This window comes from Lichenostomus cassidix, chromosome 6 (assembly GCF_008360975.1).
Source record: "Lichenostomus cassidix isolate B80296 chromosome 6, HeHo_3.0, whole genome shotgun sequence".
In the NCBI taxonomy this organism is placed as follows: Eukaryota; Metazoa; Chordata; class Aves; order Passeriformes; family Meliphagidae; genus Lichenostomus; species Lichenostomus cassidix.
The window spans coordinates 3,234,542-3,261,398 of NC_139487.1; the positions used below are offsets into that span (position 1 = coordinate 3,234,542).

At 49.0% G+C, this 26,857-nt stretch overlaps 2 protein-coding genes and 1 long non-coding RNA gene across 6 annotated transcripts in view; 1 reads left to right on the plus strand and 2 right to left on the minus strand.

Annotated features, from left to right (window-relative positions):
• The window catches only part of FAM53B (family with sequence similarity 53 member B), a 43,531-nt gene extending 26,950 nt beyond the window's left edge, over positions 1–16,581 (plus strand). For all 4 annotated transcript variants that reach the window (XM_085064622.1, XM_085064623.1, XM_085064625.1 and 1 more), the window contains one exon: positions 12,798–16,581. In XM_085064622.1, coding sequence (XP_084920748.1) covers positions 12,798–13,118 — 321 coding nt within the window. In that variant the 3' untranslated portion in view covers positions 13,119–16,581. The remainder of the gene's footprint in view (positions 1–12,797) is intronic.
• A 913-nt stretch (positions 16,582–17,494) lies between these two features.
• Positions 17,495–26,857, minus strand: part of LOC146435053 (uncharacterized) — a 230,700-nt gene continuing 221,337 nt past the window's right edge. Inside the window, exon 2 of the long non-coding RNA XR_014853124.1 lies at positions 17,495–18,389. This is a non-coding gene — a long non-coding RNA (uncharacterized LOC146435053). The remainder of the gene's footprint in view (positions 18,390–26,857) is intronic.
• The window catches only part of LHPP (phospholysine phosphohistidine inorganic pyrophosphate phosphatase), a 68,968-nt gene continuing 60,981 nt past the window's right edge, over positions 18,871–26,857 (minus strand). Inside the window, exon 7 of the mRNA XM_085064631.1 lies at positions 18,871–19,586. Within this exon, the coding sequence (XP_084920757.1) occupies positions 19,490–19,586 (97 nt within the window). The 3' untranslated portion in view covers positions 18,871–19,489. The remainder of the gene's footprint in view (positions 19,587–26,857) is intronic.

Consider the following 26,857-nt stretch of genomic DNA (forward strand, 5'->3'; position numbering starts at 1 on the left):
ATGCTCCAAGGTGGGTCTGCGGCATGAAAAATAATGTGGGTGTCATGGGGAAACACATCCTTCTGTCCAGGCTGACTCACCCATTCCCTCCCAAATGGATTTCTTTAGCAAATTCATGCATTTCTCTTCCACACTGGTTTTTGCACGCCAAGTCCACCATGTCATCGTTTCCTCCTGGCACAGATTTTGAGCAGCAATGTTTCAAAGTCCACATTTCTGAGTTTAGAGGACTGGAGCTCTGGGCCCGCCATGGTGAGAGGAAGGCAGCACCCCAAAGCACCCAGCCCCGGCTCTCTCAGGTGCCGAATTCTTACTGCTACGGGCTTTACTCACTCTGTAGCGTCTGTAATTTTCCACTCTGGAGATGTTATCATGTTTCATTTTCAGTTGCAAACACAGAGCACAACCTCCCTCTTCGATGTGCTGTGCAGAGCCAGATAACAGATCTAAAGAACGAATCAGGGAAGATTTTGCTCCTAGGTCCTCTCTCTGCTGGACCAAGTGACTGGACTTTAGCAAGAGACAAAATGAGAGGCTGCACTGAAGGACAGCACGAGCAACGTTTCCATTCCACACTCATAACTGTTCTGCATTTTTATGATTTGACATTTCCCACACCAATAATTCATAGTCACAGTCAGTGACACCACCAGCTCTGTATGGGATGGAAATAACAGGGGGAGTGAAGGCTCCAGGGCTCTCACTGTGGGGCACCCTGGCCACCTCCCAGGGTGGGCTCTCACCTTCTGCTGACCCTAAAACTTCCCCCGTGGTTTCAGTTCGATCTGGTCTCTTGTCCTGATGGTTTTTTGTGATGCTGGGGCCAGCAAAGCCTGTCTGGTTCAAGCCATTCCCTTGTTGTCTGCAGGGAAACTGCTGGGAGGAATTCACCAGGTGGGGATGGAGAAACAGCTGGGAAACACCCAGTGTGTGAGAGCCAACACTGTGTGTGCATTTTCTCCTTACAAGAACATGATATTTTATGATGTTCTGTGCTTGGCAGTGCAGAGGGTGTTTGAAGGAGTGTAGTGGTATTGGATCATCTTTTCCTCCTCCAGAGGAGCTTAGAGGATAAAAAGGGTGAAGGAGTCACATATTTGGGTGAGATCAGGCAAAAAATATTGGGATTGCTCTTGTCTTTTCATAAAAAACAGCAACAACATTTATTATGCTAAGCTTATTTTATTAGATAATAAGCTGGATAGACAGTAAAAACCATGTTCATGTGTTATTCTATTTTACTAGCCACAGGGTGGAATAGCACAACTGCTCCCTCTAATTCTCTCTGTACAAGCAGACAAGAGTCATTTCACTTCCCTGGAATTGTTCAAGGCCAGTTGGATGGGGTTTGGAACAACCCAGTCCAGTGGAAGGTGTCCCTGCCCATGGCAGGGGGTGGAATGAGATGGGCTTTAAGGACCCTTTCAGTCCAGACTATTCTGTGGTTCTTTGGTGTGATGGACAGGGAAGGAGGAGAGTGTCCAGGCTCTGGCTGGACAGACCTTTGTAGCTCTCCAGGGATGTTGTGAGGCAGCTTCTCCATCACATCAGTCCAAGGGTAAAGTTTGTTGGCTAGGAAACAAAGGGCTTGGACAGGGAGATCCTGGGGGTCAGCAGGAGCTTCTCCTTCCCTCCAGTGGATGCTGAGCCCAGGCACATGTTTGTAATTTGGATGGCCATGGCTTTGACATGGGTGGGTGATCCAAGGATGACAAAAATCCTAATCACTTGGATGTCCAAATGCAGCTCAGTCCATGTTCCTGGAAAACCCTCAGCTTGAGGAATAGTTGTGTTTTCTCTGGCTGCTGTCCTCCACATCAAAATATCTTCCAAAGTGAGAAAGCAATGCCTGAGCACTCAGCATTGCTCAGTGTTGGGGTGGTTCATCCTCTGGGAGAAGCAACACCACAAGGAAAGGGTCTGGAAGCCCCACACTGTGTGGCACCAGCTCTTTAGGAATAGAGAAAGGGTTGCCTGGTGTAGCATCTCCCCCAGTTCCAGTGGGCACTCCTGTCCCAGCCCCTCCTGTCCCTCTGGTCCAGGCTGGGTGGCCAGAGCTGCTGCCCAACACCCGGCGGTTGCTACAACCAACAACCAACAACAGCATCACCAAAGAACTCCCCCTGGGATCCAGTCCAAGCAGGTCCCAGGGATATTCCCAGTTCCCAGGGAGGAAAACCAGCTGGGCTCGGGTGTCCATGGCAGTGGGTGAATCCTCACTGCAGGGATGTGCTGCTGGGTGTGGGATGGCAGGGCTGGAGCAGAACGAGACGAAAGCAAAGCTGGAAGCTGTGCAAGGGCCAGGGTTTCAGAGCTGTGGGGTTATGGAAAGCAGTGCTGGCAGGAGGCTCTCGGCGTGGGAGGACTGGCACAGAGGGACGAGCAGGATGAGGCAAGTCATGGGGAGCATTCTTGCCTTTGGTGGGGCACGGTCAGAGCCCTCCCCAGGACGGGAATGCCGGGAAAACCAGCTAATTCCTCGTGGGGAATAAGTGTGCTCGAGAAAACCCTGCATATTAGGGTATCCCTGCAGGCTGCTTTTAATGCTTCCAGTGCAGGAGACTGCAGAATTGGGTGATTTCAGAGGAAGAGCTGAAATAATGGCAAAGTGTCCATGTGGCTGCACGTCTGCTCAAGTCTGGCTTTAAATGGGGTAGAAACACCTCACATGCAATGAGCAAAGGAAAGGACAGCCAAAGTGTCCAGACTGGACTTTCCAGTTATCCACAAAGCATTCACTCTACAGATGGGGAAACTGAGGCACAGGGCATTCCATGAGTCCCTGGGTGCTATGGGCAGAGAGGGCACCAGGCCTGGGGGTGTCGGATCAGCCTCTGGCTCTGGCAGCAGATTGGTTAATTTTTCACTTGTGCTGGTAACCACATGTGTTTATAGGCCTGAAAGCCAGTACCATAATCAAAATAAAAATAATTTGACCTGAAAGAAATGTTTTCTTCATACCAGGAGGGATATTTAGGCCAGGCAGGAGGGGAGGGAGCCACTCCTGGAAGCAATTACATGGCCACATAACTGGGCTAATTAAGAGAGAAGCATAAATGTTAAAAGTTAAGCTGGGAGGGAAAATACTTAGGAAAATACTGCCTTTAATTCCTCAAAATCCTGGTTGTGTCTCTTCTGTCTACAATTCCCATAGCCCAGAGAAGGGAGGTGAGCCCATATCCCTCCCTTTATTATTTAGTTTTATGGCACCAAACAAGACAGGCTTCAACTTCAGGCAGAAACCACACCATGCACATGGTTGTCATTGAAATAGCAACAATTCTTAAAAGCCAGGGCACCACGAGAATCCTTCTGCTCCTTTTAAATGCACATGAACTCTTTGCCTTGTGCCTCTTTGCCTTTGAACTGGGAGTGAACCTGGGGGGTCTCAGTCAGGTGAGTGGGTGACAGTGAAGTGTCATTTAATTATCCTGAGTCTGGGGGTGAGTGAGGTGGGAGGCATTTCTATTCTTCACCCCAATGGGTTTCTATTTTTCACCCCAATCAAGGAGAGTTGGCTACCTGGCCTGGCATCTCTGACCTCTTTAAACATAAGGACACAAACCATTCTCTCATTTCAGTGCACAGCTTACTTCCCAGCTTCAGCTTTGATTCCTTTGTTCCATGTGAAGCACAAGCCCAAGGGGGACAACCTCCCACCTCTGTGATCCCAACAGTTGTTTTGACAGTGTGTTAATTAATCTCCTCACAGCTTTCTCTCCTTCCTAGGCACTGTGCTCTTGGCCTCACAGCCCCAGGGACTGTGTCTGTACTGGCAGGCTATGATCAGAAATGGCTGGGATCAGATTTTCCCATGAATTGAGAGGTTTTTTGAAGAGCTGGTTTTTCTTTTCCTGATATGGGTGCACCTAAAATAAATGGGAGATGAGAGGTGTCACAAAGGTGACAGGAGGTGGCTTGGACCCCAGGAGTCCTCCCAGCTGGGCTGATTTTGGCAGAAGTGAGTGGTTTTACCTTTTGCAAGACACTTGGAGAAGTGTGTGGGTGAATTAGGTGAGAAAATAGATTTTCTAAAATAAAAGCATGCTCTGCCAGGGATGCTGTGTGGTGGAGAGACACCCTCGAGGTTGTGCTCTCTATGGTGCAATTCTTCTCCAGAGGGACTTGACATATCTCACACCCCTGTGTGAACATCCCTGGGATCTGGGGTGTTGTGTGCTGGAGCTCCTCCTGGCAGCACAAACCCTGCATTTGGTGGCTTGGCTGAGTCATGGACAGGAAGCCAAGCCATGGGCCAGCCCTGAGGCTGGTGTGTGCAGATTGCCATCCTTCACACAAGCTCTGGGCAGCTGCAGGGGACATGTGACACATCCCTCACACCAATGACTGCCACCCTGAGCGGGAATTTGCAGTGATCCCAGCTTGTGGCCATGAAAGCCCTCGCTATCTCTTCCCCATTCTGCTTCCTGCTGTCTAAAATTTTGATGTGGTGGTCACTGAGAGATTTCCATTTGTGTTAAGATGGTTCCAGACACAGCTGTCCTTTACACAGATGTGGTTTTTAAATGGATAATTTATCTCTCTCTATAGAAATAAATTATATATATATAAAAAAAAATATATAAAAATATAAAATTTAAGGCCTTTAATATTAAGGACATATTTGGATATGTCTTGGTGCAGCCTGTTCTAGTGGAAGGTGTCTCTGCCCATGTCAGAGGTTGCAACGTGATGGTCTCTGAAGTTCCTTCCAGCTTGAACCATTTATTTTTTGATTTTTTTATGTATATATGTAATTGTTCAACCCAGCCAGGTTCCCTGCAGCACAAACCCCAAACAGGAGTAGCCCTGGCTGGAAAGGGAGGATGGTGCTGTAGAGTTTGAAAATACAACTTTCTGTGAAAAGAAAGGCACAAACATCCCTGTGGCATGTAGGGCTGACTGGAATTGTCAGATGTGGTGAGATATTGGTTCCTCCCAGTTGTAAGATCTGTGCACTGATAGCAAGTGAAGATTTGGGGGTGGCATTTGTGCCCCATTTCTGATGACTCTTCAAGGTTTTGGCCACTCAGTGAACCTTCAAACAAGGTGCAGTTTGAAGAGCTTCTTTTCTCCTAACAAATAATGTACTCCTGGTCTTTTTCTCCTGAATTTTCTCTAATTTCCATGTAATTTTCTACAAAGGTTGTACCCTTTGTAGAACACTGAGCTGATAAGTACTTCTCTTCCATGAAGCTCTGTATTCTGTGATGTGTTGGTGTATATGGGTCAGAGAGTAGCTACTCTAGAATAAATAAGGCAATCAAAATACAATATTCTGTTGCATCTCCACGGCTTCTGGAGAGCACCCCGTGGTTATGAGTTCATAAATAGCTTCTTGCCTGTGAGGGATGGGTGGATGAGAGGGTGCTGGCAGCAGTGGCCACCAGCTGAGGAGGTGGTGAGGGTGAAGCCCTGGGTGTGCCTGCTGAGGGTGAGTTATAGAGAGGACTTTGTGCCTGTTGTGGGAAGGGTCGGGGCACAAGGGGACCATTGACGTTGTTCGCTGGCTGCCTGGACAGACTGCGCCTTTCACAGGGTGACTTCACTGCCCCACGAGGGGCACGTGCCTCCAGAGCATGGAGTCATCTGCACCAGAATCACAGGAGCAGCCCCCTGAAATGAGGATGTGTGGTTCTTGTGGTTTTCTGGGTTAAAATCAGCTCCAGCCTGGGCTGGAGATCCAGAGGGTCTCCAGGCACAGTGGAGTGTGTGATGCTGCAATGGTTGGGAGCTTGGCTGGCCCTTGTTTTCCCTCCAAACTAAGGAATAATGGGAGTTTCCATGAGAATCCATGCACAAAGGCGTTTGTACACTCCCAGAGCTGAAGTAAACAGCCCACCAGTTTGAAATGTCTCAGGCTGGTCTTGGCACTGAGTGGGAAGAAGTTTCAAACTGCAGGGTGGGAGAGGGACCTCTCCTCTCTGAGCACTCACCTCTTTCCTTGAGGGGTAAAAATCTCTAATTTTCACATAAGAAGATTTTCTGTGTAAATTTTGGCACCTTTCAGGCTTGCTGTAGAGGGCAGGAAGGGTGGCAGTGATCTTGGTTGGCGTCAGCACCCACTCAAGCCGGTGACAAATATTTCCAAATGTAGTGATAGGCAAAAAACTGGAGGTTTTGAATTCCATACGTATCCCAGGAAATAGTTTGCTATTGATGTAACTTCTAAGAGAGACTCCAGCTTCCAAGCCCCAGTGTTTTTTAAATAAACAGGAATGAGAGTCTGCAAAGGTCAGTTTGTGGCTTGGTGGGAAAAAGCCTTTGGTTCAGGATCAAAAGAAACTGCCTGGTTTGAAGGGGGCAGGGACACCTTCCACTATTCCAGGTTGCTCCAAGCCCCAGTGTCCAGCCTGGCCTTGGACACTGCCAGGGATCCAGGGGCACCACAGCTTCTCTGGACACTCTGTGCCAGGGCCTGCCCACCCTCACAGGGAACAATTCCTTCCCAGTATCCCATCTAACCCTGCCCTCTGGCAGTGGGAAGCCATTCCCCCCTTACCCTGTCACTTGAGCTCCTTGTCTAAAGTCCCTCTCCAGCTCTCCTGCAGCACCTTTAGGTACAGGCTGGGCTCTACCATCCCAGTTTCATCTCATTCCATCTCCTGCTCCCAGCTCCATCCCACCATGAGGCCCAGGGATGCAGAGCTGAGCGTTGCACCCATTGTTCACACTCACATGGGAGGACAGGGCTGGGAACACAAACAAAGCTTGGCAGTGTCTGTCCCCAACATGGACAAAATCCAATTGTGTCCCGAGGATGCACATCTGATTCACCACGTGCTGATTAACCCCTCTGTCCCCAGGCTGGTACATGGTGTGATCCCAAAGAACAGCTTTTGAAAATTCAGAGATTCACCCTTGAAGGACTCAGCATGCTCAAAAGTGGCATTGTGGCTCAAAAAAGCCAAAAGGGATTTTTCATGCTGGTTAAAAAAAACCCAAAAAAACCCCACCCAAACCCCAGCACTCCAGGAGCTAGTGGGTTAGTTAAAAGCTACTGGGAGATACTTGGAACCACTTGCCTTGCAAAACTCTCCCAAAGCATTTTAGGAAGGCAAAGCATTTCAGGAAATGGAGCTAAATAAATAAAAAATAAATAAATAATTGAATAAGGGCCCTTCATTTTTCCTTTCCAGAGAGAGATGCTCAGGGTGAGCCTAAGGTCAAAGCTGTGACAGAAAAGTGAGTTGTATTTCAAGTCTGCATTGGATTCATAGAAGGTCTTGGCAGGTGGGAGCAGTGGGTAAAGGTGCCACAAACTCTGGATTTTTGGTCATTCACAATATGATTTTATCTCTTTACTTGTTGGTATTCTTCATTCAGTGCTGCTGAAACAGTGACAGGAAGTTTGGTTTTAATTTTTTTTACTTTTAAGACAGCGGCATAACAAAAATACTACTTCCATGCTGAATATTATGCTAATAGTATGAAAATGGAATAGGGCTGAGATTCTCAACAAATGCAGTTAAGAAAAAAGGATAATTAATTCCATATTAGTGATGTTTCGACCTAACTTGGGACAAGTCAAACTACATGAATTTCCCCAAAGATGAGCCACTCCAAAAACAAGAGCAAAGCTGTGAGTAAATGAACTTTTCTCCACAGGTTCCAAAGGCAGCATCAATACTAATGAGTTAAAGCCTTCTTCTTGGGTTTTTTTGTTTGTTTTGTTTTTTGTTTAGTACTGTAGTGTGAAGTGACTTGGGAGGATAATAGGTATTTCTGAGCCAGCTGGTGAAAGCTGTTTTTCACACCAAACAGAATAAAAGCAAAATTATCTGCTAAAGCTTTGAATGCACCAGGTAAGCACTGGTGCCTGTTGTTGCAAAATGAGACTTGGGACAGAGTAAATGGTTTTCTTTAGGAGGTGAGGAGGGAAGAGCTGGGAAGGCAGACCCTGAAAACCAGGGCAGGAATGTGGTGCCCACCAGGAGCAGGGCTGGGGATGCTGCTGCAGGCACGTTCACCTGGGCCTGGTGAAGGCTGTGGGGCTGCCTGTGAGCTACTCAATGTCTCCATAGATGAAATCTAAAAAAAAAAAAAATAGAGTAGCAGATGAGTTTGAGCTCCCTGACATGGCATGGCAATGCTGTGTCTAACCCAGCTCTGCTCTGCACCAGGCACACGAGCTCTGTGTGCTTTTCACACCCCCCATCACTGCCTCCTGTGTTTTCCTTCCTCAGGTATTCCAGCATTTCTCTCCCAACACTTCATTGCTCAGAGGCTCCTTCTGTGGGAGGACAGGGTGGGTGAAAAAACCCCTGACCTTCCCCCAGAGTCAGTGTTGATGTTGGAAGCCACATGTGGCAGTGCTCACCAGTGCTCCTTGGGGGAAGGCAGTTGTGTCCCTCTTTTTGGGGAGTCCAAAGTGCAGCAAGGGAGGTGCTGGTGACATTGGGGCATCACTGAGCCCACAATGTCCTTGTCCAGCCCATGGCTCCAGCGGTGCTGCAGCCTGGACCTGTTGGCAAAGCTGCTGAGATGCTCCTTGGTTAGAAGGAGGGGAGCTGGTTATTGGAGCATCAGGGCTGAGCCATGCCTGCTGCAGCTCCCTCCCCGTGTCCCTTCCATTCCCACTCACCGGGAAACCAGCCTGGGGATGGGGTTGGAGAAGATTGTGAGTGCCTTAAAGGCAGTGCAGAGCTTGAACCCCAGTGCTGTGTTTGTTTGTGTGTGTGTGCATGGCCCAAATCACACCAGCTGCCATAATGAAGCTCTGCAGAGCTTAAAAACCAAATCAAAACCCATTTTCCGGTCTCATTTTCCAGTCTCAAGCACCTGGCCCTCCTCCTCAGCAGCACAGACGAGCACTTTCCCTAGCACAAATGCCAGGCAGGATTTACCATAATGCAAACAACCAAAGCATTTATATAGAACGATATAGAGATAACGATTCAGGCTGAAGGTGTTTTACAGGAGATGTTTTCTTCGGAGAGTGTTTTAAACCTGAGCCAGGCAGAAAATCCCCCAGTGGAGGTGACTTTGCTGGCTCGGGAGGGCTGGCAGAGGCTCATCATTCCCACATGGAGCAGCACCGCTCACTGCCCGCTTCCCCCTTCCCTTCTGGCACCAGGTTATTTTCATCTTTCTGAAGCAACTGTAGCCCAGTGTGCTAACAGGAGGTGATGACAGCTTGGGAGGTAGGGCTGGCAGTGCTGACAGCTTGTAGAGTTACACCTTTCCTGGGAAAATTGTGGCAATCACCTGGCAGGGTGGAAAAAAAAAAAGGTGTTTGAGCAAAAACCGTGATCACCGCAGGGATCCCAGTCCTGCTGAGATTTTTTCTGGTAGATCCACCGTGTTTGCAGGGATGTGTTTTGGGGAAAAGCTTACAGCTGGATGTTTTAGCAAGGGAAGAGTCAGATGGAGGAATGGTGCTGAGGGATTTCTCCAGCTTGCTGATTTCTCCAGCCTCTGTCCCTGATGGGGAGGGAAAACCTGAGGAAAGGGATGGATGTGAGGGGTGAGTCAGCTCCTGCAGCCTTGTCTGATTGCAGCTTTGGTCCCTACACAGTGTGGAGCATCATGAGACCCTGAGCTTGGTCTGGTATGCAAGAAGGGCTTTGCTCTGGAGCAACCCTGCAGCTTATTCCAAGTGGCCAAGCGTTTTTTATTTGTGCTTTTAGATGATTTTTCAGGTGCTTGTATTAGCAACGCCTCATTTTTTCTCTGAGGGGTTGCCCAGCATGCTGGATTGAGGCAGCTTAGGGAAGGGCTGGGGGAAAAAAACCCAGCACCTCAAATGGTCAGAAATGGGTTATTTTGGTTGGTAAAGGTGTTTTGGGTGTAAGGTACATTACAGGTGCTCATTGGGTGAAGTCAGGATGGCCAGAAATACTTCCCAAAAGCCATCTGTGTTGGATTCCCTGAGTCCAACAGGATTTGAGGTGCCTGACACTCCTTTTTGTCAGGCACTGGAGGCCAAGGTTGTGGAGGGGCTCAGAGGGGCCTGGGGCTGCCTGGCCATGGGGAACAAGCACTGCATTGTGCCACCAAACCTGCTCTTTTCCGACATCAGTAGAGGACTTGACTGCCCAGTTCTGCCAGCTCAGCACCTCGGCACGTGCTAAATTCACCCAATAAATAAAAAATGAGCAAAGAACTCCCGAAGGGTTGGGAACAGACGCGGCATTGACGGTGGTGGCTGATGCACCGTTCCCTTCTCCACAGCCAGCCCATGGAATTCTGGCTTGGGGATCTCCATCCTGGGGGGACTCTCCTGATCCCAGCCGCCAGGAGGGCGAGCTGTGGGGTCTTGTGGCAGCCAGTGCCTGTGAAAAATTGCTTTCTGAGCTGCAAAACCTGCCTCAGAGGGAGTTCCTCTGCCTGGCACCCTTCGCACGTGGCTTTCCTCCACCAGCAGCTGCCGCAGCACCAGGAACATCAGAAGGGATTTTCCATCCTCTTGCAGGGAAGGCAGAGATATTCCCTGGAATGACCCAAGGCTTGGGTTGCAGTGTGTGTGGATTTGGGCAGGGAAAATGAGACTGTTTGCTTGGTTGTCTTGCCAAAGCCCCATCAAATGCAAAATTTCCCTGAAAGTCAAGAAACTTCATGGCTGTTCTCCGAGACATGTCCAAGCTTGGAAACACTTTCCTTTTGGATGGGAAGAATGTGCTGTGGACCTGTTGAGTTATTCTCCAGGCTGCATCCTCCTTCCTTTGTCACTACAGGAATCACTCATCTCCTCTGAAGCACTGGAGAGCATCTCCCACCCTCTCAGGATGCTCTGTCCCATTTGCAGCAGCCTGGCATGTCCAAACCCTGGGTACCAAACCCTGGGAGGCACCAGATCCAGGAGATGAGCTCGATTAAGAAGGAGAAAAATTAACATTCCCAGAAGTGCCAGAGTTTTGTTTGTAGAAGGGATTTGCACTTCTGAGAGGGCTGTTGACTTTCAGGAGACCTAGGCTTTTCAAGTGCCTAAACCACTGTTGGAAATATGCTTGCAAATTTTGTGAAGTGCTTAGAAAATATTTCTACTATGTCCTCGGGCCTTCTGCAGTGGTAATTATGAGTTGTCCATTAACCACAGTGTGCAGCTCTCTGCTTGAAGCTGTTTGCATGCTCAGCACCCAGAAGACAGAGGCATGGCTGGGATGTAAAGAACATGACCAGGATGACGTGAGGACTGGGTGCAGTGGCATAATTAGAGAACAAATGCTCATCTTTTCACACGGACTTGGGGCTTGTGGGTTTTTGAAGGTTTCAGAGACTGAAGGCCACGTGAAATGTAGCTTCCCCCAACTTGGGCAGTGGCCAACTCCTTGTGGGGCAGCAGGAACTTCTGTGTTTAGATAGAGCAGCCTCTGCAGTGACTCATTTTACTCTGTGTGGGGTAGTGCAGCACCCAAAGCCTCTGAGCAATGGTCCATGGGTCCAGCTTAGCACAGGACCCTTTGATTTGTTAAGAACTGATTGGGGTGTGATGTAGAGCCCTTGCATCTCCCTTAGGGGCTGTGTAATTGGGTGATTTTCCTTCATTTACAGCCTGGGGTAAGTTATTTTGGTGGAGTTGCTCCCAGCTTACCTGGATTTGAAAGAAAAAACCTCAAGCAAATGTACCTAATTCCCTGGGATTCCCAGTGGGGATGTTTTGGAGCAAGGCTGTGTCTCAGGCTGTGTGTTTGGTCCTGAACTTGGCCAGCCAGAGCAGATACAGGCAGCAGTCCTGTCACTCTGTGTCACCAATGCTCTGTTGGGTACTGATGTCCTCCTGGGTCCCTCACCACTCCTGGTGCTCCAGCTCCTTCTGCAGCTCCTTTCCCTTCTCTGGACACACTGCAGCACCTCAATGTCTTGTCATGAGGGACCCAAAACTGACCAGTAACAGGTGAACATCTCCAGCTAGCGAGGTGCTACCTTCCTCCCAGGTATTTACTGAATTCCCTTCCAGGCCTATCCCATGGGATGTGTCCAGGCCAAGTGTCTGGGAAGTGAATGCACCATCACACACAGGCTTGGTGAGAGGCTCACAGGAGCTGCTGAGATCTCCTCGGTGTCCTCCTCCTCAGATCACACACTGCTGCTGGGATGTCCTTGTTATTTCCACTGGCACTCAGTAATGAGGGTTTTTTTTGCTCTTTTAAAAACCAGACTGGGCAAAAGGCGGGTGAGCACACTTGTGGCCGAAGGGCATCCCCAGGGCGTTCTGTGTGCTCTGCTCCAGAGGGTTTGGAGTGCCTGCACACTCCTTGTCATTCTCAGGGCTTGAAACTGTTTGGAAGATGTGACAGTACATGAGCTAAAGCAAGTTTCCGGCCAAGGTAACCAGGTGTGGAGACTCAGAGAACAGAGAACTGCACTGGCGTGGTCTTTAGTGAGGGAGGACAGCCATGAACCATCACAGAGGAGGGGTTAGCAGCACACAAGGAAGGGCAGAAGTTTCTCTTGGCTAATAAATGGGGTTGTTGGAAATGTTCATTCCTTTTTGGCGAGCTCTGTACTGTCTTACATGTGGAACTGGGCAGTGCATGGGGTGGGGATGGTGATGGGACAGATCCAGAGCAGGCTGTGAGTGTTTTTGATGCCATTGCATGTTGCAGGGGCAGGAGAGGCACAGGACCAGCCATGGATGGGGAGCTGGGGGTTTGCAGCACCTGCCCATCTCCTGGGGAGCTGCTGGCTGTGAGCTGAGTGTTCCTGCTGCTCTGCTTGCTTTCTGTTGGTCTGGGAGAGCTCAGATTTGGGATTGGGACTACTCTCACCTCCTCTGGTGTATCTTCCCCCCCCAGCCCAGCTCCAGGATGGCCCCTGGTCTCTAACCCAGCCGCCTCTCTCCCTTTCCCCTGCAGAACCGCCAGACTTTCAACAGCCTCACCTGCCTTAGCGCCGCGGCCGAGGATGGCTCCCCGCGGCTCCCAGGGCCTCAGCCATGGCCTGCAGCCCCCGAGGTGATGCCGGGCAGGACCCCCGCCTGCACCCCTGTCCCAGAGCCTCGGCACACCCGGCCTGAGCCCCGCCAGGCCAGCAGGGATGACCTGTCCTGCGAGGAGGAGGAGGAGAGCGGCGGCAAGGAGGAGGACAGGGCGGCCTGGCGCAGCGGCGGGATGGACACCGAGAGCCTCTTCCAGCTGGACGGCGAGATAGACATCGAGCAGATAGAGAACAACTGAGGAGGGAGCTGCTCCTCTCGCCCCGGGGTCGGGGGGCTGCCAGCAGAGCCCTGGAGGGCTGCTCGTTGCCAACGAGTTTGTGGGATCCTGTCACTGCTCCCCTCCTGCCAGCTGGAGGGGACGAAGCAGCTTTGCCAAAATTTCATCAGGTATTTAGAGGAATTCGTGTGCATGCGTGTGTAAATCTTGAAATTCTTTGTAACTACTGTAGCCAGAGATCAGCCAGTCGGAGGAAAGTGCCTGTCCCACAGGGAAACCAGGCACGGGGATCGCCAAAAACTCGGAATCCGCGAGTAAATGGCTTTTGCCAGGACAGGGTTGGAGCTGATGGAGCTGGCCGTGCTCCCACAGGTCCCACTTGTGCTAGGTCATACAGGGGTGCACGAGGAGAAAGCACCACCCCTGGGACTGGATAAGTGAGGGAAAAGCAGAATATTGAGATTTGCAAACCAAGCACTGCCGGGGTGGCTGCAGTTCCTTTTCTCCGGCCGCATCCCGTGTGGGCCCAGCACTCCCCTCACTCCCCACGTCCCTGGCAGTGCTGTGAGAAGGAAATCACAAGTAAAGTGTTTTGCTCAAATTTAATGATGGCAAGAGCTGGATTTTTACTCCTTTATTTTTAGTTTTCTTTTGCCTGATGAGGAATTAAACAGACCCCTGGCCCGTGTGGGGTGGCATCCGCAGCAGCGCTTGCTGGGCCCTGCGCAGAGATGCTCAAATGCCTTCCTTCCCTATTTTTTTTTCTTCCCAGCCCCCTCTCTCAACCCCTTTGGAAAAAAAAGCCCTACTCAGGCTCAGTGCCACCCTCATTTGGGTTCCCAACACCCTGTTTTGAGCAGGGCTGGCTGTTTACCCATTTACTAGCAGCTGTGCCCTCTTTGCTACCCGGGGCACGGCTGCCACCCTCTTTCTTTTGGCTTTACTGTGAAGGGCTGCATGCCCGAGGCACGTCATGGAGGGGTTACTTGACAAAGTCAGCTGGCAAAAGGCTGAAAATCCAGGTAGCAGCACTGAAAGCTTTTCCTCTTCCTGTGCCTTTTTTTAGCACAGATAAAGTGGCGACCATTCTGTTTGTACGATATGAATTCTCTTTGCTAAAAATAAGCTGTCCACTTGCTAACAGGTTTAGAAGGATGCATTTTTTTTTTTTTCTCCTTCTGTTTTTTTTTGTTTGTTTGTTTGTTTGTTTGTTTAAAGCTCTAGGAAAGCTGTATGAATGGCTTCCAGCATCTACTGGATTCCTTCTGCTGGTTTCTTCAAGCTCAGGGGTCACTTCCCGAGCTTTGCAGAAGTGAGAAAGGAAAAAACAAATCATTGATACCAAGAGCAATTGGAGACAGGACATTTTTTATGGGGTTCAGCACCCCCGTTGGCAATGCTTTGAGGGTCCATAACTCAGAAAAGCTGAGAGCTGCTGGTACAGGTTTCATTCATCATTTCTGGTTATGTTAGTGCACTTTTTTCCACTGTGGTTTGGGATGTGTGTGGCATCTTCCACCACAGCGGAACCCATCACTTGTTACCCCTGTCCTGGCACTGCAGAGGTTTTGCTGGTGGCAGTGGCACTGCCCACTCCATCCAGGCAAGCAGGACGAGCCCCAGATATTTTGGGAGGGGAAGACAGGGATGTCTTTTCATTTTGGGGAACCCTCCAGCTCTTTCGAAGTGTCGCTTGATGCTTCACTTAGAAGAAAATACGTGCTGGGTTGATTTTTAGCCCTCCTGTTGTGGAAGGCGCTGCTGGTCTCAGCCGTTTTGGGAGAGTCCAGCTGTGCCAGAGTTTTCCCGGGCTGCTGCCCCTCTGTCCATGCCCCTGCAGTGGCACCCTCACAGCACAGTTCTTGGCTTTGAGTCTTCCTGATGCTCCATCCTTCCCTCCCCACCACTGACATGTCCTGATCTTGGGGTGTGTAGCTCCCGCTGGCCTCAGGCACCTCCTCAGCTGAGCAAAAAAGGGCAAATTCACCCAAATCCATGTCCGGCTGCCACTGCAGAGCTCCAGGTGGGCTCTTGCATGGGCATCCCCAGGGCTGGAATTCCTAAGGGCTTCTGTTTTCTTTCCAAGGGCTGCTCCTGGTGCCATGCTAACCCCCCACAGTGGGAAGGTGGCCATTGGGCCACGGCCCAGCTGTCCTGGACATAGCAGTAGCATTCAGTTTACATTCAGCACAACCCGTTTGCCTTACTAAAAACGCTTCTCCAATGAGTCATGGCCTTACACTGGGCACGTTGACGTAGGCACAGACTACAGTTAGCGACAGTTTTGAGGCCACGGTGGTGTTCTGTTGGGTATTTCTTGTTGGGTTTGTATGATTTCATGTACTTATTCTCAGTTTAAGAAAGCCTTACTTTTTAAATTTCTCTCTCTCTCTCTCTCTCTCTCTCTGTAGAGGTAAAACATTTGTGGATTTATATATATATAAATATATATATAAATAAAGTAATTAAAAATATTAAATATAATATAGTATGTGCCTCAGATTCAGGGGACATCCTGTTGATTGTAAAGTCAGAAGTGGCGTTGCTCCCCCGGCGTCAGGAGATTCATCCCCTGCGCAGTGGGGAGAGCAGGGCATCCCTTGGGGGTCCTGCTTTTGGTTTGTAAAGGACTTCACCTATTACACAGATGATTTGGGAACCCCCAAATTCCCCGGCAAATCCCTGCCGGCTGCCAGAATGTGATATTAAAGTAATATGCAGACAAGGGATGTTATTCCTTGCTAGGTAGCTAAAATAGGCTCATTATTGTGAGGAGACTCAGTGGCTTGTCCAAGGTGTGACCCAGTCTGGGCAGGAGTTGTTTTGGGATGACGCCAAAGCTGTGGCAGCAGCAATAAAGGTCCACCATCCTGAAAAAAATAGGATTTTAATACAGAAAGTCTTAGCAGGAGCATAGGAGTTTGCTGTGTGTTTTGCAGATGTAGCTCTTCGAGCCTGCCCTATGAAAAAGTACATTAAAACTAAAAAGAGAAACCAACGCAAAAGAAGTGTTTGTAAAATAGATTGTAATTTTTCCACGTGCTAGCATAGCCTGTTTGGCCAATAAAGTCGTGTTTCAAGTGCATTGTTTAAAGCTCCTGGCTGCCCAGGCGAACAGACTGACGTAGGATGTTCTAGGATTGTAGCAGTGCTTTGCGGCGTGTGTGGGTTCGGTGTTCGAGAAAGAAGAGGATGGCCAAATAAAAAACAAAACAAAACAAAAAACGAAACAAAAAAAAAAATGGGAAGAAGAATAAAAACAAAGCCTTCTGAAGCTATGACCTGTAGTAGCCAAGTCTCGCTGGCAATTGCACAAGCGCCGCGGGCCGTGCGTGTCCCGGGAGGGGCTGCCCGAGGTGTCCCCTCTCTGGGCAGCGAGGAGGCTGCTCCTGCCCCCTCCATGACTTGATTGCACTAGAGCAGCTCAATCTCAGGAAATTGCTTGTTACTTTTACTGTGTAAATAAAGCTTCCTGGTTCAATAACCCCCGGCTGCTGTCTTGCCTCTTTGTGCTGTCCCTGCGGCTCGGTGTGTCTGTGGGGTCCAGGGGGTTGGGGACATCAGTGACCCTCGGGGTTGTGGCACTGGTTGGAGTTTGATGGGTTGGATTTTGATGGAGCTCCCTCCTCTCCTCTCCTGGCTGCACCTCCTTGACATCTCCATGGGTGCTGGGAGTCCCAAAATATTTTTTGGGTGTCCCAAGAAATGGGTCGGGAACGCCCTCAACCAGGACCTTCCCTAGGGGTGTCTGTGGCAGAAATAGCAAGGGTGTCCCATGGGTTGCACAGGAAAATGGACATTTTATGATATTTACATGCAGACTCTGCACCTTCCCCACGGTGAGGGAACACCTCCCATGCCTCCCCCCCAGCCTGTCATTTAGCTGTAACACAGCCAAAGATATAAACACCAAAATGCAAATTGAAGTGCCAAGTAGCACCTCATTCTTTGTGTTTAAGGACAGACACAATATCCTGCCTCTTAAAATAAAATCTAAAGCAAGGCCAGAGCCCACAGCAGGCCAAGGGCACATGGAGGGTGTTAAATAAGTTCTTGGGGAAACAGGGCAATATCTCCCTGCAGCCTTTGTAACCCGAAAAGGAAAACGGCTGCACTTCCTCCAGCAAGCAAACAGTATAAAAAGTTTCATGACAGATGGCAGGATGTTTATCTGCCTAAACTTAATCAGATTGAAGTGATAGGCTTAGTATAATAGAACAAAAAAGGAAGAATTAGGGGATAAAAAAGAAATTCTCAGTGATCCATCACAGCCTGAACGTTTGACCAGGGTTTACAGCATCCTTCCATGTGTGGATGCTGACAGTACCATACACTTTGGCTGAACTACTACCCAGAGGACAAAAGATACAAAAACAGACCAAAAAATTGCACTAAGGTCATTTTCCCAGATGTAGTTTATTTTATTAGAATTTAATTCCCAGCCCCCTTTCCCCTGCTGTCCCCAAGGCGTGCTGTGCAGTTCAGGGCCAGCTGGTAGCTCTGAAAAACAAGTGTTCCAACGCTCCAGAAACAGGGAGCATCCTTTTGGTGTCCTTCAGTGAGCAGGGTCATCTTCAGGTGTTGGGACTGCTGGAAACAGAGCTGGGATTCTCCTTCACCTTCTGCTTGCAGATGCAGAGAGCAGTGGCAGAATGCAGAGAGTGGCCAGCACAAGCTGCCTGAGCATATGGATATATAAATATATCTAACAAACATAATTATATGATTTCCATAGTTCTCTTGGGAGATCTGAAACAAGTCAAAGCCCCAAAAGTCTTGCCCAAACCCCAAGAGGGTGCAGAGATGCTGATATGTTGATTAAAAGGGGACTTTTGCCTCTAAAAGGTGACCCTTGCAAACACTACCAGGTGTCAGTGAGGGTGGGCAGAGGACTCAATGGAGCAAGCCCTAATCTTGAATTTTTTGACCCATTTTGAGTCCCTTCTATGCTCTTGCCAGGTGCAGCATGGCCAGGTGTTACCACACAAGCTGCAGCAGCTGCACTGCAAAACTGACAGGGAGAGAAACTCAAATCCCTGGGGAAGGGCTGCAATGCCTGGAGGCAGGGAGCAGCTCCTGTTAGAAATCCCTATTCTGATTAGAAAAAAAAAGGCAAATTTCATGCCTGTCCCAGCCCTGGGTGTGCTGAGTGCTCCTGGCAGCAGGAGGGGCTGAGCTGGAGCTGAGCTGCTGCAGCAGATTCTCAGCAGGCATGTGGGGCAGGATCAGTCCCAGGGGATGCTCAGTGAGTACAGAATCCTAGAATCACTGAATGGTTTGGCTGGAAGGGACCTTAAGGCTCATCTTGTTCCACCCCTGCCATGGCAGGGACACCTTCCACTGTCCCAGGTTGCTCCAATCCCTGTCCAGCCTGGCCTTGGACACTGCCAGAGATCCAGGACCAGCCACAGCTTCTCTGGGCACCCTGTGCCAGGGCCTCACCACCCTCACAGGGAACAATTTCATCCCAATAGCCAATCTAAATCCACCCTTTTGAACCCATTTCCCCTTGTTCTATATGCCCTTGTAAAAAGTCCATTTTCAGCTGGAGCTCCCTGGCACAGGGGAGCCCTTGACTGCACATCCAGGATTTTAATGGGAAGAGGTAGGAAACAACATCCCCTCCCACACAGCCATGTCTGCTCACAGGATCCCCTGCAGAGGGGAGGCAAACCCATCAGTCCCATGGCCTTTTCCAGGTAGGAAAAAGCATTTCAGATCCTGTAAAAATCCCACTGCCAGCGTTGATCCCACTGAACACAACGACAAAAGGCCAGATCCAAAGGACAGGGTTTATTCCTGACACGATGGCACAGTTATTCCTTAATGTGTGACTGGATTCCCAGGCCCTCACCCAGCGCTGCTCCAGCTGGGCTAATCCTGGCAGAACCATGCCTACTGTCCTGCCAAGGCATGTGGGGCTGTCCGCCTCCCCACACAGGACACACACAGGGGCTTGGTGGCCTCCATCAGCCCTCTAGGACACCCCCATCCCATCTCCACCCCAAAAGGCACAGCACATGTGGGTTAAACAGGTAAATCCATTCCTCAGGGGGTGCCTGGGTTCCCTGTTTCCAACCCCCAGGCTGGGTCCCTGGTGTGAGCAAAGATAAAAAGGGGGAAAAGCACCCCCAGCATGGCCTGGAGGAGGCTGAGGCTCTCACAGGCACCAAGAGCAGGACATCCACGACTTGCCAGAGGACAGCAGGTTTGGTGCTCCCTTGGATGAGGTCAGGAGACAATTTTAGTACCGTTACGTGAAATACTTCAGAAGGCAGGTGCTCACCCACGCTGGGCAAGGCTGGGCTGGGTTCAGGAAGGTGGGATGGAGGTGGGAGAGGATGAAGTGGTTCCATGGAGGGGCTGCACGTGAGGGTTCAGCCCTGTGCCTGCTAGGATTTCAGCTGCTGGAGGATGATGTCCACAGCTTCAGCCAGGTTGTTCACATAGGCATCAGGCTTCACCTCGGGGTGGTTCTCATCAGAAGGCCTGGAAGGAGACAGAGGGGCAGAGCTGAGCAAGAGCAGGATCCCAAATAGGATCCCAAACAGGCTCCAGGGCCACAGCCATCCTGCTGCCCACAGAGCCTGGGCAGTGCCCATGGAGCACTCCTGAGGTTCACATTCCTCCCATGGAGCACTCCTGAGGTTCACATTCCTCCCTTTTCTGTTTATTTTCCCCCCTTTTCCCTTGCTCTCTCCCACACTCAAGTCTTTCCCACATGCCCAGGTAGATCATACATCCTTTGTGCAAATGAGCTGGGCAAAACTGTGCAAAGCCTCAACTGGAAGAGAATATCCAATTAGTTAATTAACTAATCCAAGTCAATGCATGGCATTTTACAGGGCACTTCTTCACCCAGGCAGGAGCAGCACCAGACAGGGATCGCTGTAAGGACACTTCACTGCAAGCCTAGGACCCTACAAAATTACAAATAATTATTCTCTCACGGTTTTTATCTAGAAATAGGTAAAGAAAAGAACAATTCCCTTCCCTAGAGAGATGAGAGATCCTTTCAGTGCAAAGGGAGGTTCTGTCAGGGTTCAATTTTGCAGGACTACCATCTCTTGCAAACCTACCAGTGGTGGTTTGAAACACCACCAGGAGAAGGCTCAGTCTCACCCTCCACCAAGCCACCACCCCAAAGCTGATCAACTTGAAGCCATTTTTTTGCCAACAATTTAATTAGCAGCACTGGCCTAACACAGTGCAGATGCACAGTCCCATTTTGCTGATTCTGCAGCACTGCTGACAGGGAGGGGGCAGATGTGGGAGACAGAAATTTTCCAAACCTCACAGTCCTGTTATGGCTCTTGGGCTGAGAAACCCAACAGCTGCTGAAGAGGAAACATATGTATTTCATATGCTTAATGACCTTCCTCTGGGAAAGAGACAGGAGCCCAAATGTCCACCTCCCACCTCTCCTGCTCCCTGGGAAGGGCAAACCTTTATTTAGCAAAGCCTCTCCGTGGGGAAGAGGCATTTCCCATTGGATAGGGGAGGCAGAGAGATAATAATTACTATTATTATTATTAATGATGTGCAGAATTTGGTGAGCACTTGTCTGTACAAGCACCGAATCACTTCTTCAGTCCCAGCACTGAAGCTCCCCAAGGGTATTTCCTTCCTGCTCTTTTCTCAGCCCTGCTCCTCACATCCAAGCACATGAGCTCCTCACAAAGGCATGGCCTCTTCTGGGAGCCCACACTGCTCAAGGCTTTGCAAAACTTGCTGCAAAGTTACAGTGTGAATTAGGAAAAATGAAATAGTTTTATATTTTCAGCTGATATTTTTCTTTCCTTGTGTCTCCTGCAAAGCCACATCCAGCACCAGGCTCCATAAACCAGACTTTGCCTCTTATTTAAAAGGTGGATGGGTTTTTCTTTAATTATCCAACTTCTATCTGCTACAGGGCTTGGGAGCAATGAGAATAATCATTATGATGGTTTTTAGGTTTTTCTCAACTGAAAAGAAGTTTGTTGATGGAGAAAAACCTTCAAACATAAAGCAAGTAAAAATCCAGTGGGTATCCATCCCTTCAGTGGTGATTACCGCTCACTCCTGATTTAACCAAGTGGCTTGGATGAATGCAAAAATAACTTTGGGTGTACAGTAAAATATCAATTTCTTGTCGCTAATCCTTAATTTGATGGAGAACTAAATAAAGCAATGAACAAAACGTCTCTTTGCATTTTACAGCTTGAAAAATGTTCCTTTCCTAGATTACACATTAGGAGAAAATTTTAGGAACTGCTTGAAATGAACGCTTCTACAAGAAATTTTCAATTACGCAGCACTCTTTGATCTATTAAAAGGATTTTGTGATTAATATCTGTGCTGACTGCACAGAAATCCATCTGTAACTCAGCTGCTAAATGCCAGTCATCAAGGAAAAGCCCTGTATACACTTAATGTGTCCTGTGAAAGGGGAGTGTGTGTGTATATAAATATATATATATGAAATTAGGTATTTTTACCCATTTGCCCAAATGCCACGGGATCACAACACACCCCTGGCTCCACTGAAGTTAATATGAAAACACAATAAATGAAATTGTCTGGACTCTGTAGGAAAGCAGAGAGCTGGGATGAACACACTTCCCTGCTCTCTTGCATTTTCCTGGGGCTGTGCGTGGAGCTTTTGTCCCTGTCAGTGCCACCCCGACTGCTGTTTCATGTGGCCCCTTCCTTTGTCTCACAGGCATTTTGTGGCTCACAAAAACAGCCAAGGGGTGGGTTTGTTCCCCCCTCAGGCTCGGAGCTGCTCTTGAAGCATCCAACCAAAGGGGACTGCAAGCAATAATCCCAAACTCTAATGCCAAGAAGCAAAGTTCCAAATGCGGCAAAACAACTCAGGAGCTCAAGTCTGGGTGCCAGAAGTGAGGCAAAAGAGAGAGCTGTGCCATGAAACCCCCAGGCAAACCCAAGATGCTGGAGGATGAGCCCTTATCCTGATGTCCAGCAGGAGCAGAGGCCATGGCTCTACATCAGCCTGTTTTCTTGGGAATTCAGGCTTTTTCCCAGGAGAAATCCCCAGCCACTGAGAGTTTTAAGGTACCCTAAAGTGGAGCAGTGCTCTGGAGCTCAGTTCTGATGTCCTGGGTACTGCTTTGATGCCTCAGAGCCTCCCTGGACAAGGTCATGGGTGCAGGTGGAAGCTTCAGCCAAGAGCAGATCTTGGTCTCATCGGTCCAGCTTGGCTTCTCTCTCAGTGACAATGACCCTTTGCAGCACATGGCAACTTACAGCAGGTCACACAACTGACAGTGGAGGTTACTTTTTAAGACTTTCTCCTTTCATATTCCAAAATAAATAAATAAAAAAACCCATCTAAAAATATCTTTAATTTGCTAGGTCGGTTGAAGAAGTTAGCACTGAGCTAACTTTAGGATAGACTCCTTCCGATTTCTTTCTCACGTGGGACTCTGGTTGCAGAGAAGAGCATAAATCAAAGTGACAGAAAATTATATACTGCAGCTGAACATTGAGCTGTCAGCACTCTTGGCCAGTGTACAAACTTGCTTGTGAAAAATCAGCTACAGCCTTGGGAAACACTCTCCTCCATAAAGCAGGACTCCTTGGAGTGGCTGAGCACCACAGCCTGGAAGTGCACACGATTTTCCAGCCCAAATTGGCCATGGTACTGTGAAATAAGGCACTTAATTTCTGCATTGTCTTTGGTGGCCACCTTGCTGGCATACAAAGGGGTCAGGGAAAGGAGTGGCTTAGCACAGCATCCCTCTGAAATCCCAGATGGTCCCTTCCTGGATGTTAGGAGAAAGTGTTCTTCAAAAGAAAAGCCACCCAACAGGCCCGGTGCATCTCAGCACATTAACAATATGAACTATTTTTAACATGATGCAACTCCAACAGTGCTCTTGAGGCTCCAGTTACTCATGTCCATCAAATCCTCCCCAGGAGATGACTAAACATCCTCCTCTCCTAGGGGCCATCCATCACTGTCGGGGCTGCAGCAGCTCTGTGGCCCCTTGTGCTCTGAGCCAGACCCTCAGCCCATCCTGAAGGGGTTAGCTCGGATCAGTGCTGCACTTGGAGACGTCAGGAAGCAGCAGGGTGCTGCAGGAAACTGGCTCTGCAATTTTAACTCTTCTAACTTGGGAAGACAAGCTCCAGAATGGTATCAGAACTATCAACTGTTAGAAAGTGATGGCTTCCCCCTGGTGAAGCACAAAACCAGAGCCCAGATCGCAAGGGGCTGATATGAAAAATCAGCTTCTGCAAGAATAAGAAGGTTCACTTTCTGTTTGAGTCAGATTTTCACTTGGGTAAGTCTGTTCTGACAGGCTGGATTCCCTGCCTACACTCAGCTCTCAGGAATGGCCTTGAATTGCTCTGATTTCTGTGTGATTTTCTGGGATGGTTCACCCAGGTGCAGCTGAACATCTCTGAGGGATGAAGGGATCTATGCTGGCTTGCCTGGTCCTTTCAGGAACCACTAGAAGTTTTTGAAGCAAACACAGGAAAAATGATACATAGAAAGGTAACCCCAAAACCACAGACTCTGGGTTAATTATTTTGTTTCCCACAGCAGTTGGGATTCCAGGTGTGGTCTGTGGGTTGAAGAGAGGACTGGATGGTTCTGTCAGCCAGTTCCAATGGCACTCTGGTGGGGAATCACTGCTCAGAGGGACTTGGACCTGCAGAACGTGGTGTGGCTGGGAGCCAACCATCCCACCAGGAGCTAAGGGAGATGTCTGAGCTCCAGGCTCTCCCCTCATGCTGTCCCAGGAAACCTCACACACCAGTTGGAATGGCTTCTCAGTGCCTCACTTGTTCCTTTTTCCAACAAAACATGTGGGGAACAAAAAGGAAACAGCTGGATTACTGCATGGGCAAAATATTTAGCAGAGGAAAGTCCAAGTGGAGGTAGCTGACATGGATAGTCATGGCCACAGGGATGGAAACAGCTTGGGATCCAGCTCAATCCGAGACCTGCTGAAACTTGACTTGAGAGAGTGAGAGCAGATGGGGTTGATCGACACCTGATCAGTATCACAGGTTAAAATTAGCTCTTACACAGCCCTGTAGAAATCGGGGTGGGTAGGAAAAGCAGGGCCAAAGCAAGGCACCAAAGTGAATTTGAAAAAGACAAATGATCCCACATTCCAGTGGCACAGAGCTGCAGTCATTTGGCAAACCTGATCCCAATGCTGCTGTCCCATGATCACTGATCTCCCCAGCAGCCCCATTTTCTGTCACACAGCAAATCCCAAAATTCACCCTCTGTTGGACCAAGGTATTTCTATGTTGCCATTCAGACTTCCCACTAAGACCCTGATTAAACAGCACCAACTCCTGCTCCATAAAATGAGAAAAAAAAGCCTGAGAGCATTTCTCCTGACAGCATATTCTTCAGGGGCTCTTACCATGGCTGTAAAATATGCAAGACTTGGTTTAACAAGGTTTTCTTTATGAGGAATGCAAACAGACACTGTAACCTTTGCTGGTTGCTTTGGACAGATGCAATAATTAGACTTGGTGCCATGAGTCTCTCTTTTTCTTATTTTTTGTGAAACATGCAATTTGATCAGTTTGGCAGTGAAAACCCAGATAAATCAGAGTGTCTGACAGCTCACTGATGGACAGCTGAGGGATGGTTGTAAAGCACATTTCCTGATCCTACAATTAGAGACAAAACTGCACCGAAGGCAGTAACAGCAACCAGGGTTGAAGCAGCTCCCAGAACTCCAGGGAACTCCACACCTGGACCCCTCTCATGTCATGGACAGACCTCCCTGGGATGGGAAGAGAGGCTTTTGTGGTTAAAAGACTGGATTTTGGAGAGCTCCAAGCAAAGCAAACCTATGTCAGAGCAAACCGGCATCCTCCACTGCTCTTCTCTTGCCTCCCAGAACTTCACACACTGCTAATTGTGTTTAATTGCGACTCATTTGAATTCAAGCATCCACAAACGGGTAGAAATTACAGCCAAATTGTTTGCTAACACCTGAAGGAAGTCTGTGGGCTTGTGACTTAATTGTTCCCATTTATGTTAAACTGCTGCAGTTTTAACTGAGCAGAATAAACCAGCTTATGTACAGCACTTCTCCAGGCAATATATTTCAACATGTGGAAAATGCTGAGATTGAGGGTATAGGGAGTTATCTTTCTTCATAGTTTACCTAAAAATAAAATAAAATTGCCAAATGCTAGAAATCATAGAATCATGGAATGGCTTGGGTTAGAAAGGACCTTAAAGATCATCTCTTTCCATGGGCAGGAACACCTTCCACTATTCCAGGTTGCTCCAAGCCCTTTCCAACCTGGCCTTGGACACTTCCAGGGGTGGAGCAGCCACAGCTTCTCTGGGCACTCTGTGCCAGGACTTTGCCTGGCCTCACAGAGAATGATTTCCTCCCAATTTCAGAAAAAACTGCTTAGAAGAGGGTGCTGAGAGCACTGGTAGAGCTAAAAGAGGTGCATGAGGAGCACTTGGTGTCCCTGCTGCACTTCGCTCCACCAGGTTTTCCACCAGGTCTTTTTAAACAGCCAAGATCTGGTGCAGGACATCACTTTGGGAAGCAAGGAATAGGTTGGAAATGGGGATTGTAACCACAGATATGAAGAGGTTCAGGGAGAGCAAGTGGAACTTTGTCAGGATAAAGAAGTTAAAGGAGCAGAGGTAGCCAGAACAGACCCCAGGCTGGAGGCTGGCAGGAGCAAAATTTGTGGATATCACATATAAACCTTGGGAGAGAGTCAGAGCAAGAATTTCCCATACTCCTCTCTACAGGCATGACATTAACTCGTGGTGATTGCAAACTAACCCTTGAACAATCCCAATTCCTGCATTTCTGCAGGATGCAGTGCACCCTCCAGTGTCTGCAAACAGCGCTGAGGAAGTGGATGACGGCAGCTGTTTTCCTCCATCCATCCCTATTTATTTTCTTTCTCAGGAAACAAAGCACATGTGAACATGCCAGATTAAGAGCTCTGGAAATTAAAAGTCCAGAAAGTCTGTGGATAGGACACAGACAGATCCATGCAGTTAGGAACAGGCATGAAGGAAGGCAGGATGGTGATGGGGAGACGTGATGTGAAGCGCTGCTGTCGGGACAGAGGGTACTCCTGGCTAAATGCTCTCATGTCATTACACCAGAGCATGAGATTTTATTAGTACTGACTTCTTTCCCCTACCTCCAAAACCCCTAATGGAAAAATGCACTGGAAAGTCAAGCTGGTTTGAACAAATATTTAAACAAGCAGAGCACTGGTGTTCCGGCATCTGGGCAGCAATTTTCCTGTCAAAACTGCAGAGCTCTCTCATCTCACACAGCAAGAGCAGTTCAGCAGGGGCCAGGCATTAAAAGTGTGCATACCAGCGTTATGGTGGAGGAGAGGGAGCAGCACACATGCCTCATCTGGTTTTGGACTGGTTCCCAGCCTGCTCGTCCCAAAACAGCTGCACACGTGTCCTGGGAACAGCTGGCACAGCAGGGAGGGCTGGAAGCTGGTGGGAGCAGGATGGGGGGCACCCAACCAGCCCTTTCTCCCTCAAGGAGCTCTGGTCCCTTCTTCTCTGCCCATAATCTATGTATCTTGTGGGCTCTGAGTTGCTGTGGTCCCATCCAACCCTGAATCCAAAGGTGAAGCCATCATGGATCAAAAGCCTGGCTCTGTGCTGGATGATGGATATTGGATTTGACTCCTAAGGAGACACAGGTGGAAGGGAGTTACTGCATCAGGGACTGCCATCCTCAGCCCCATGGAAACCGTTTCAATCCATCTCATGCAGTGAT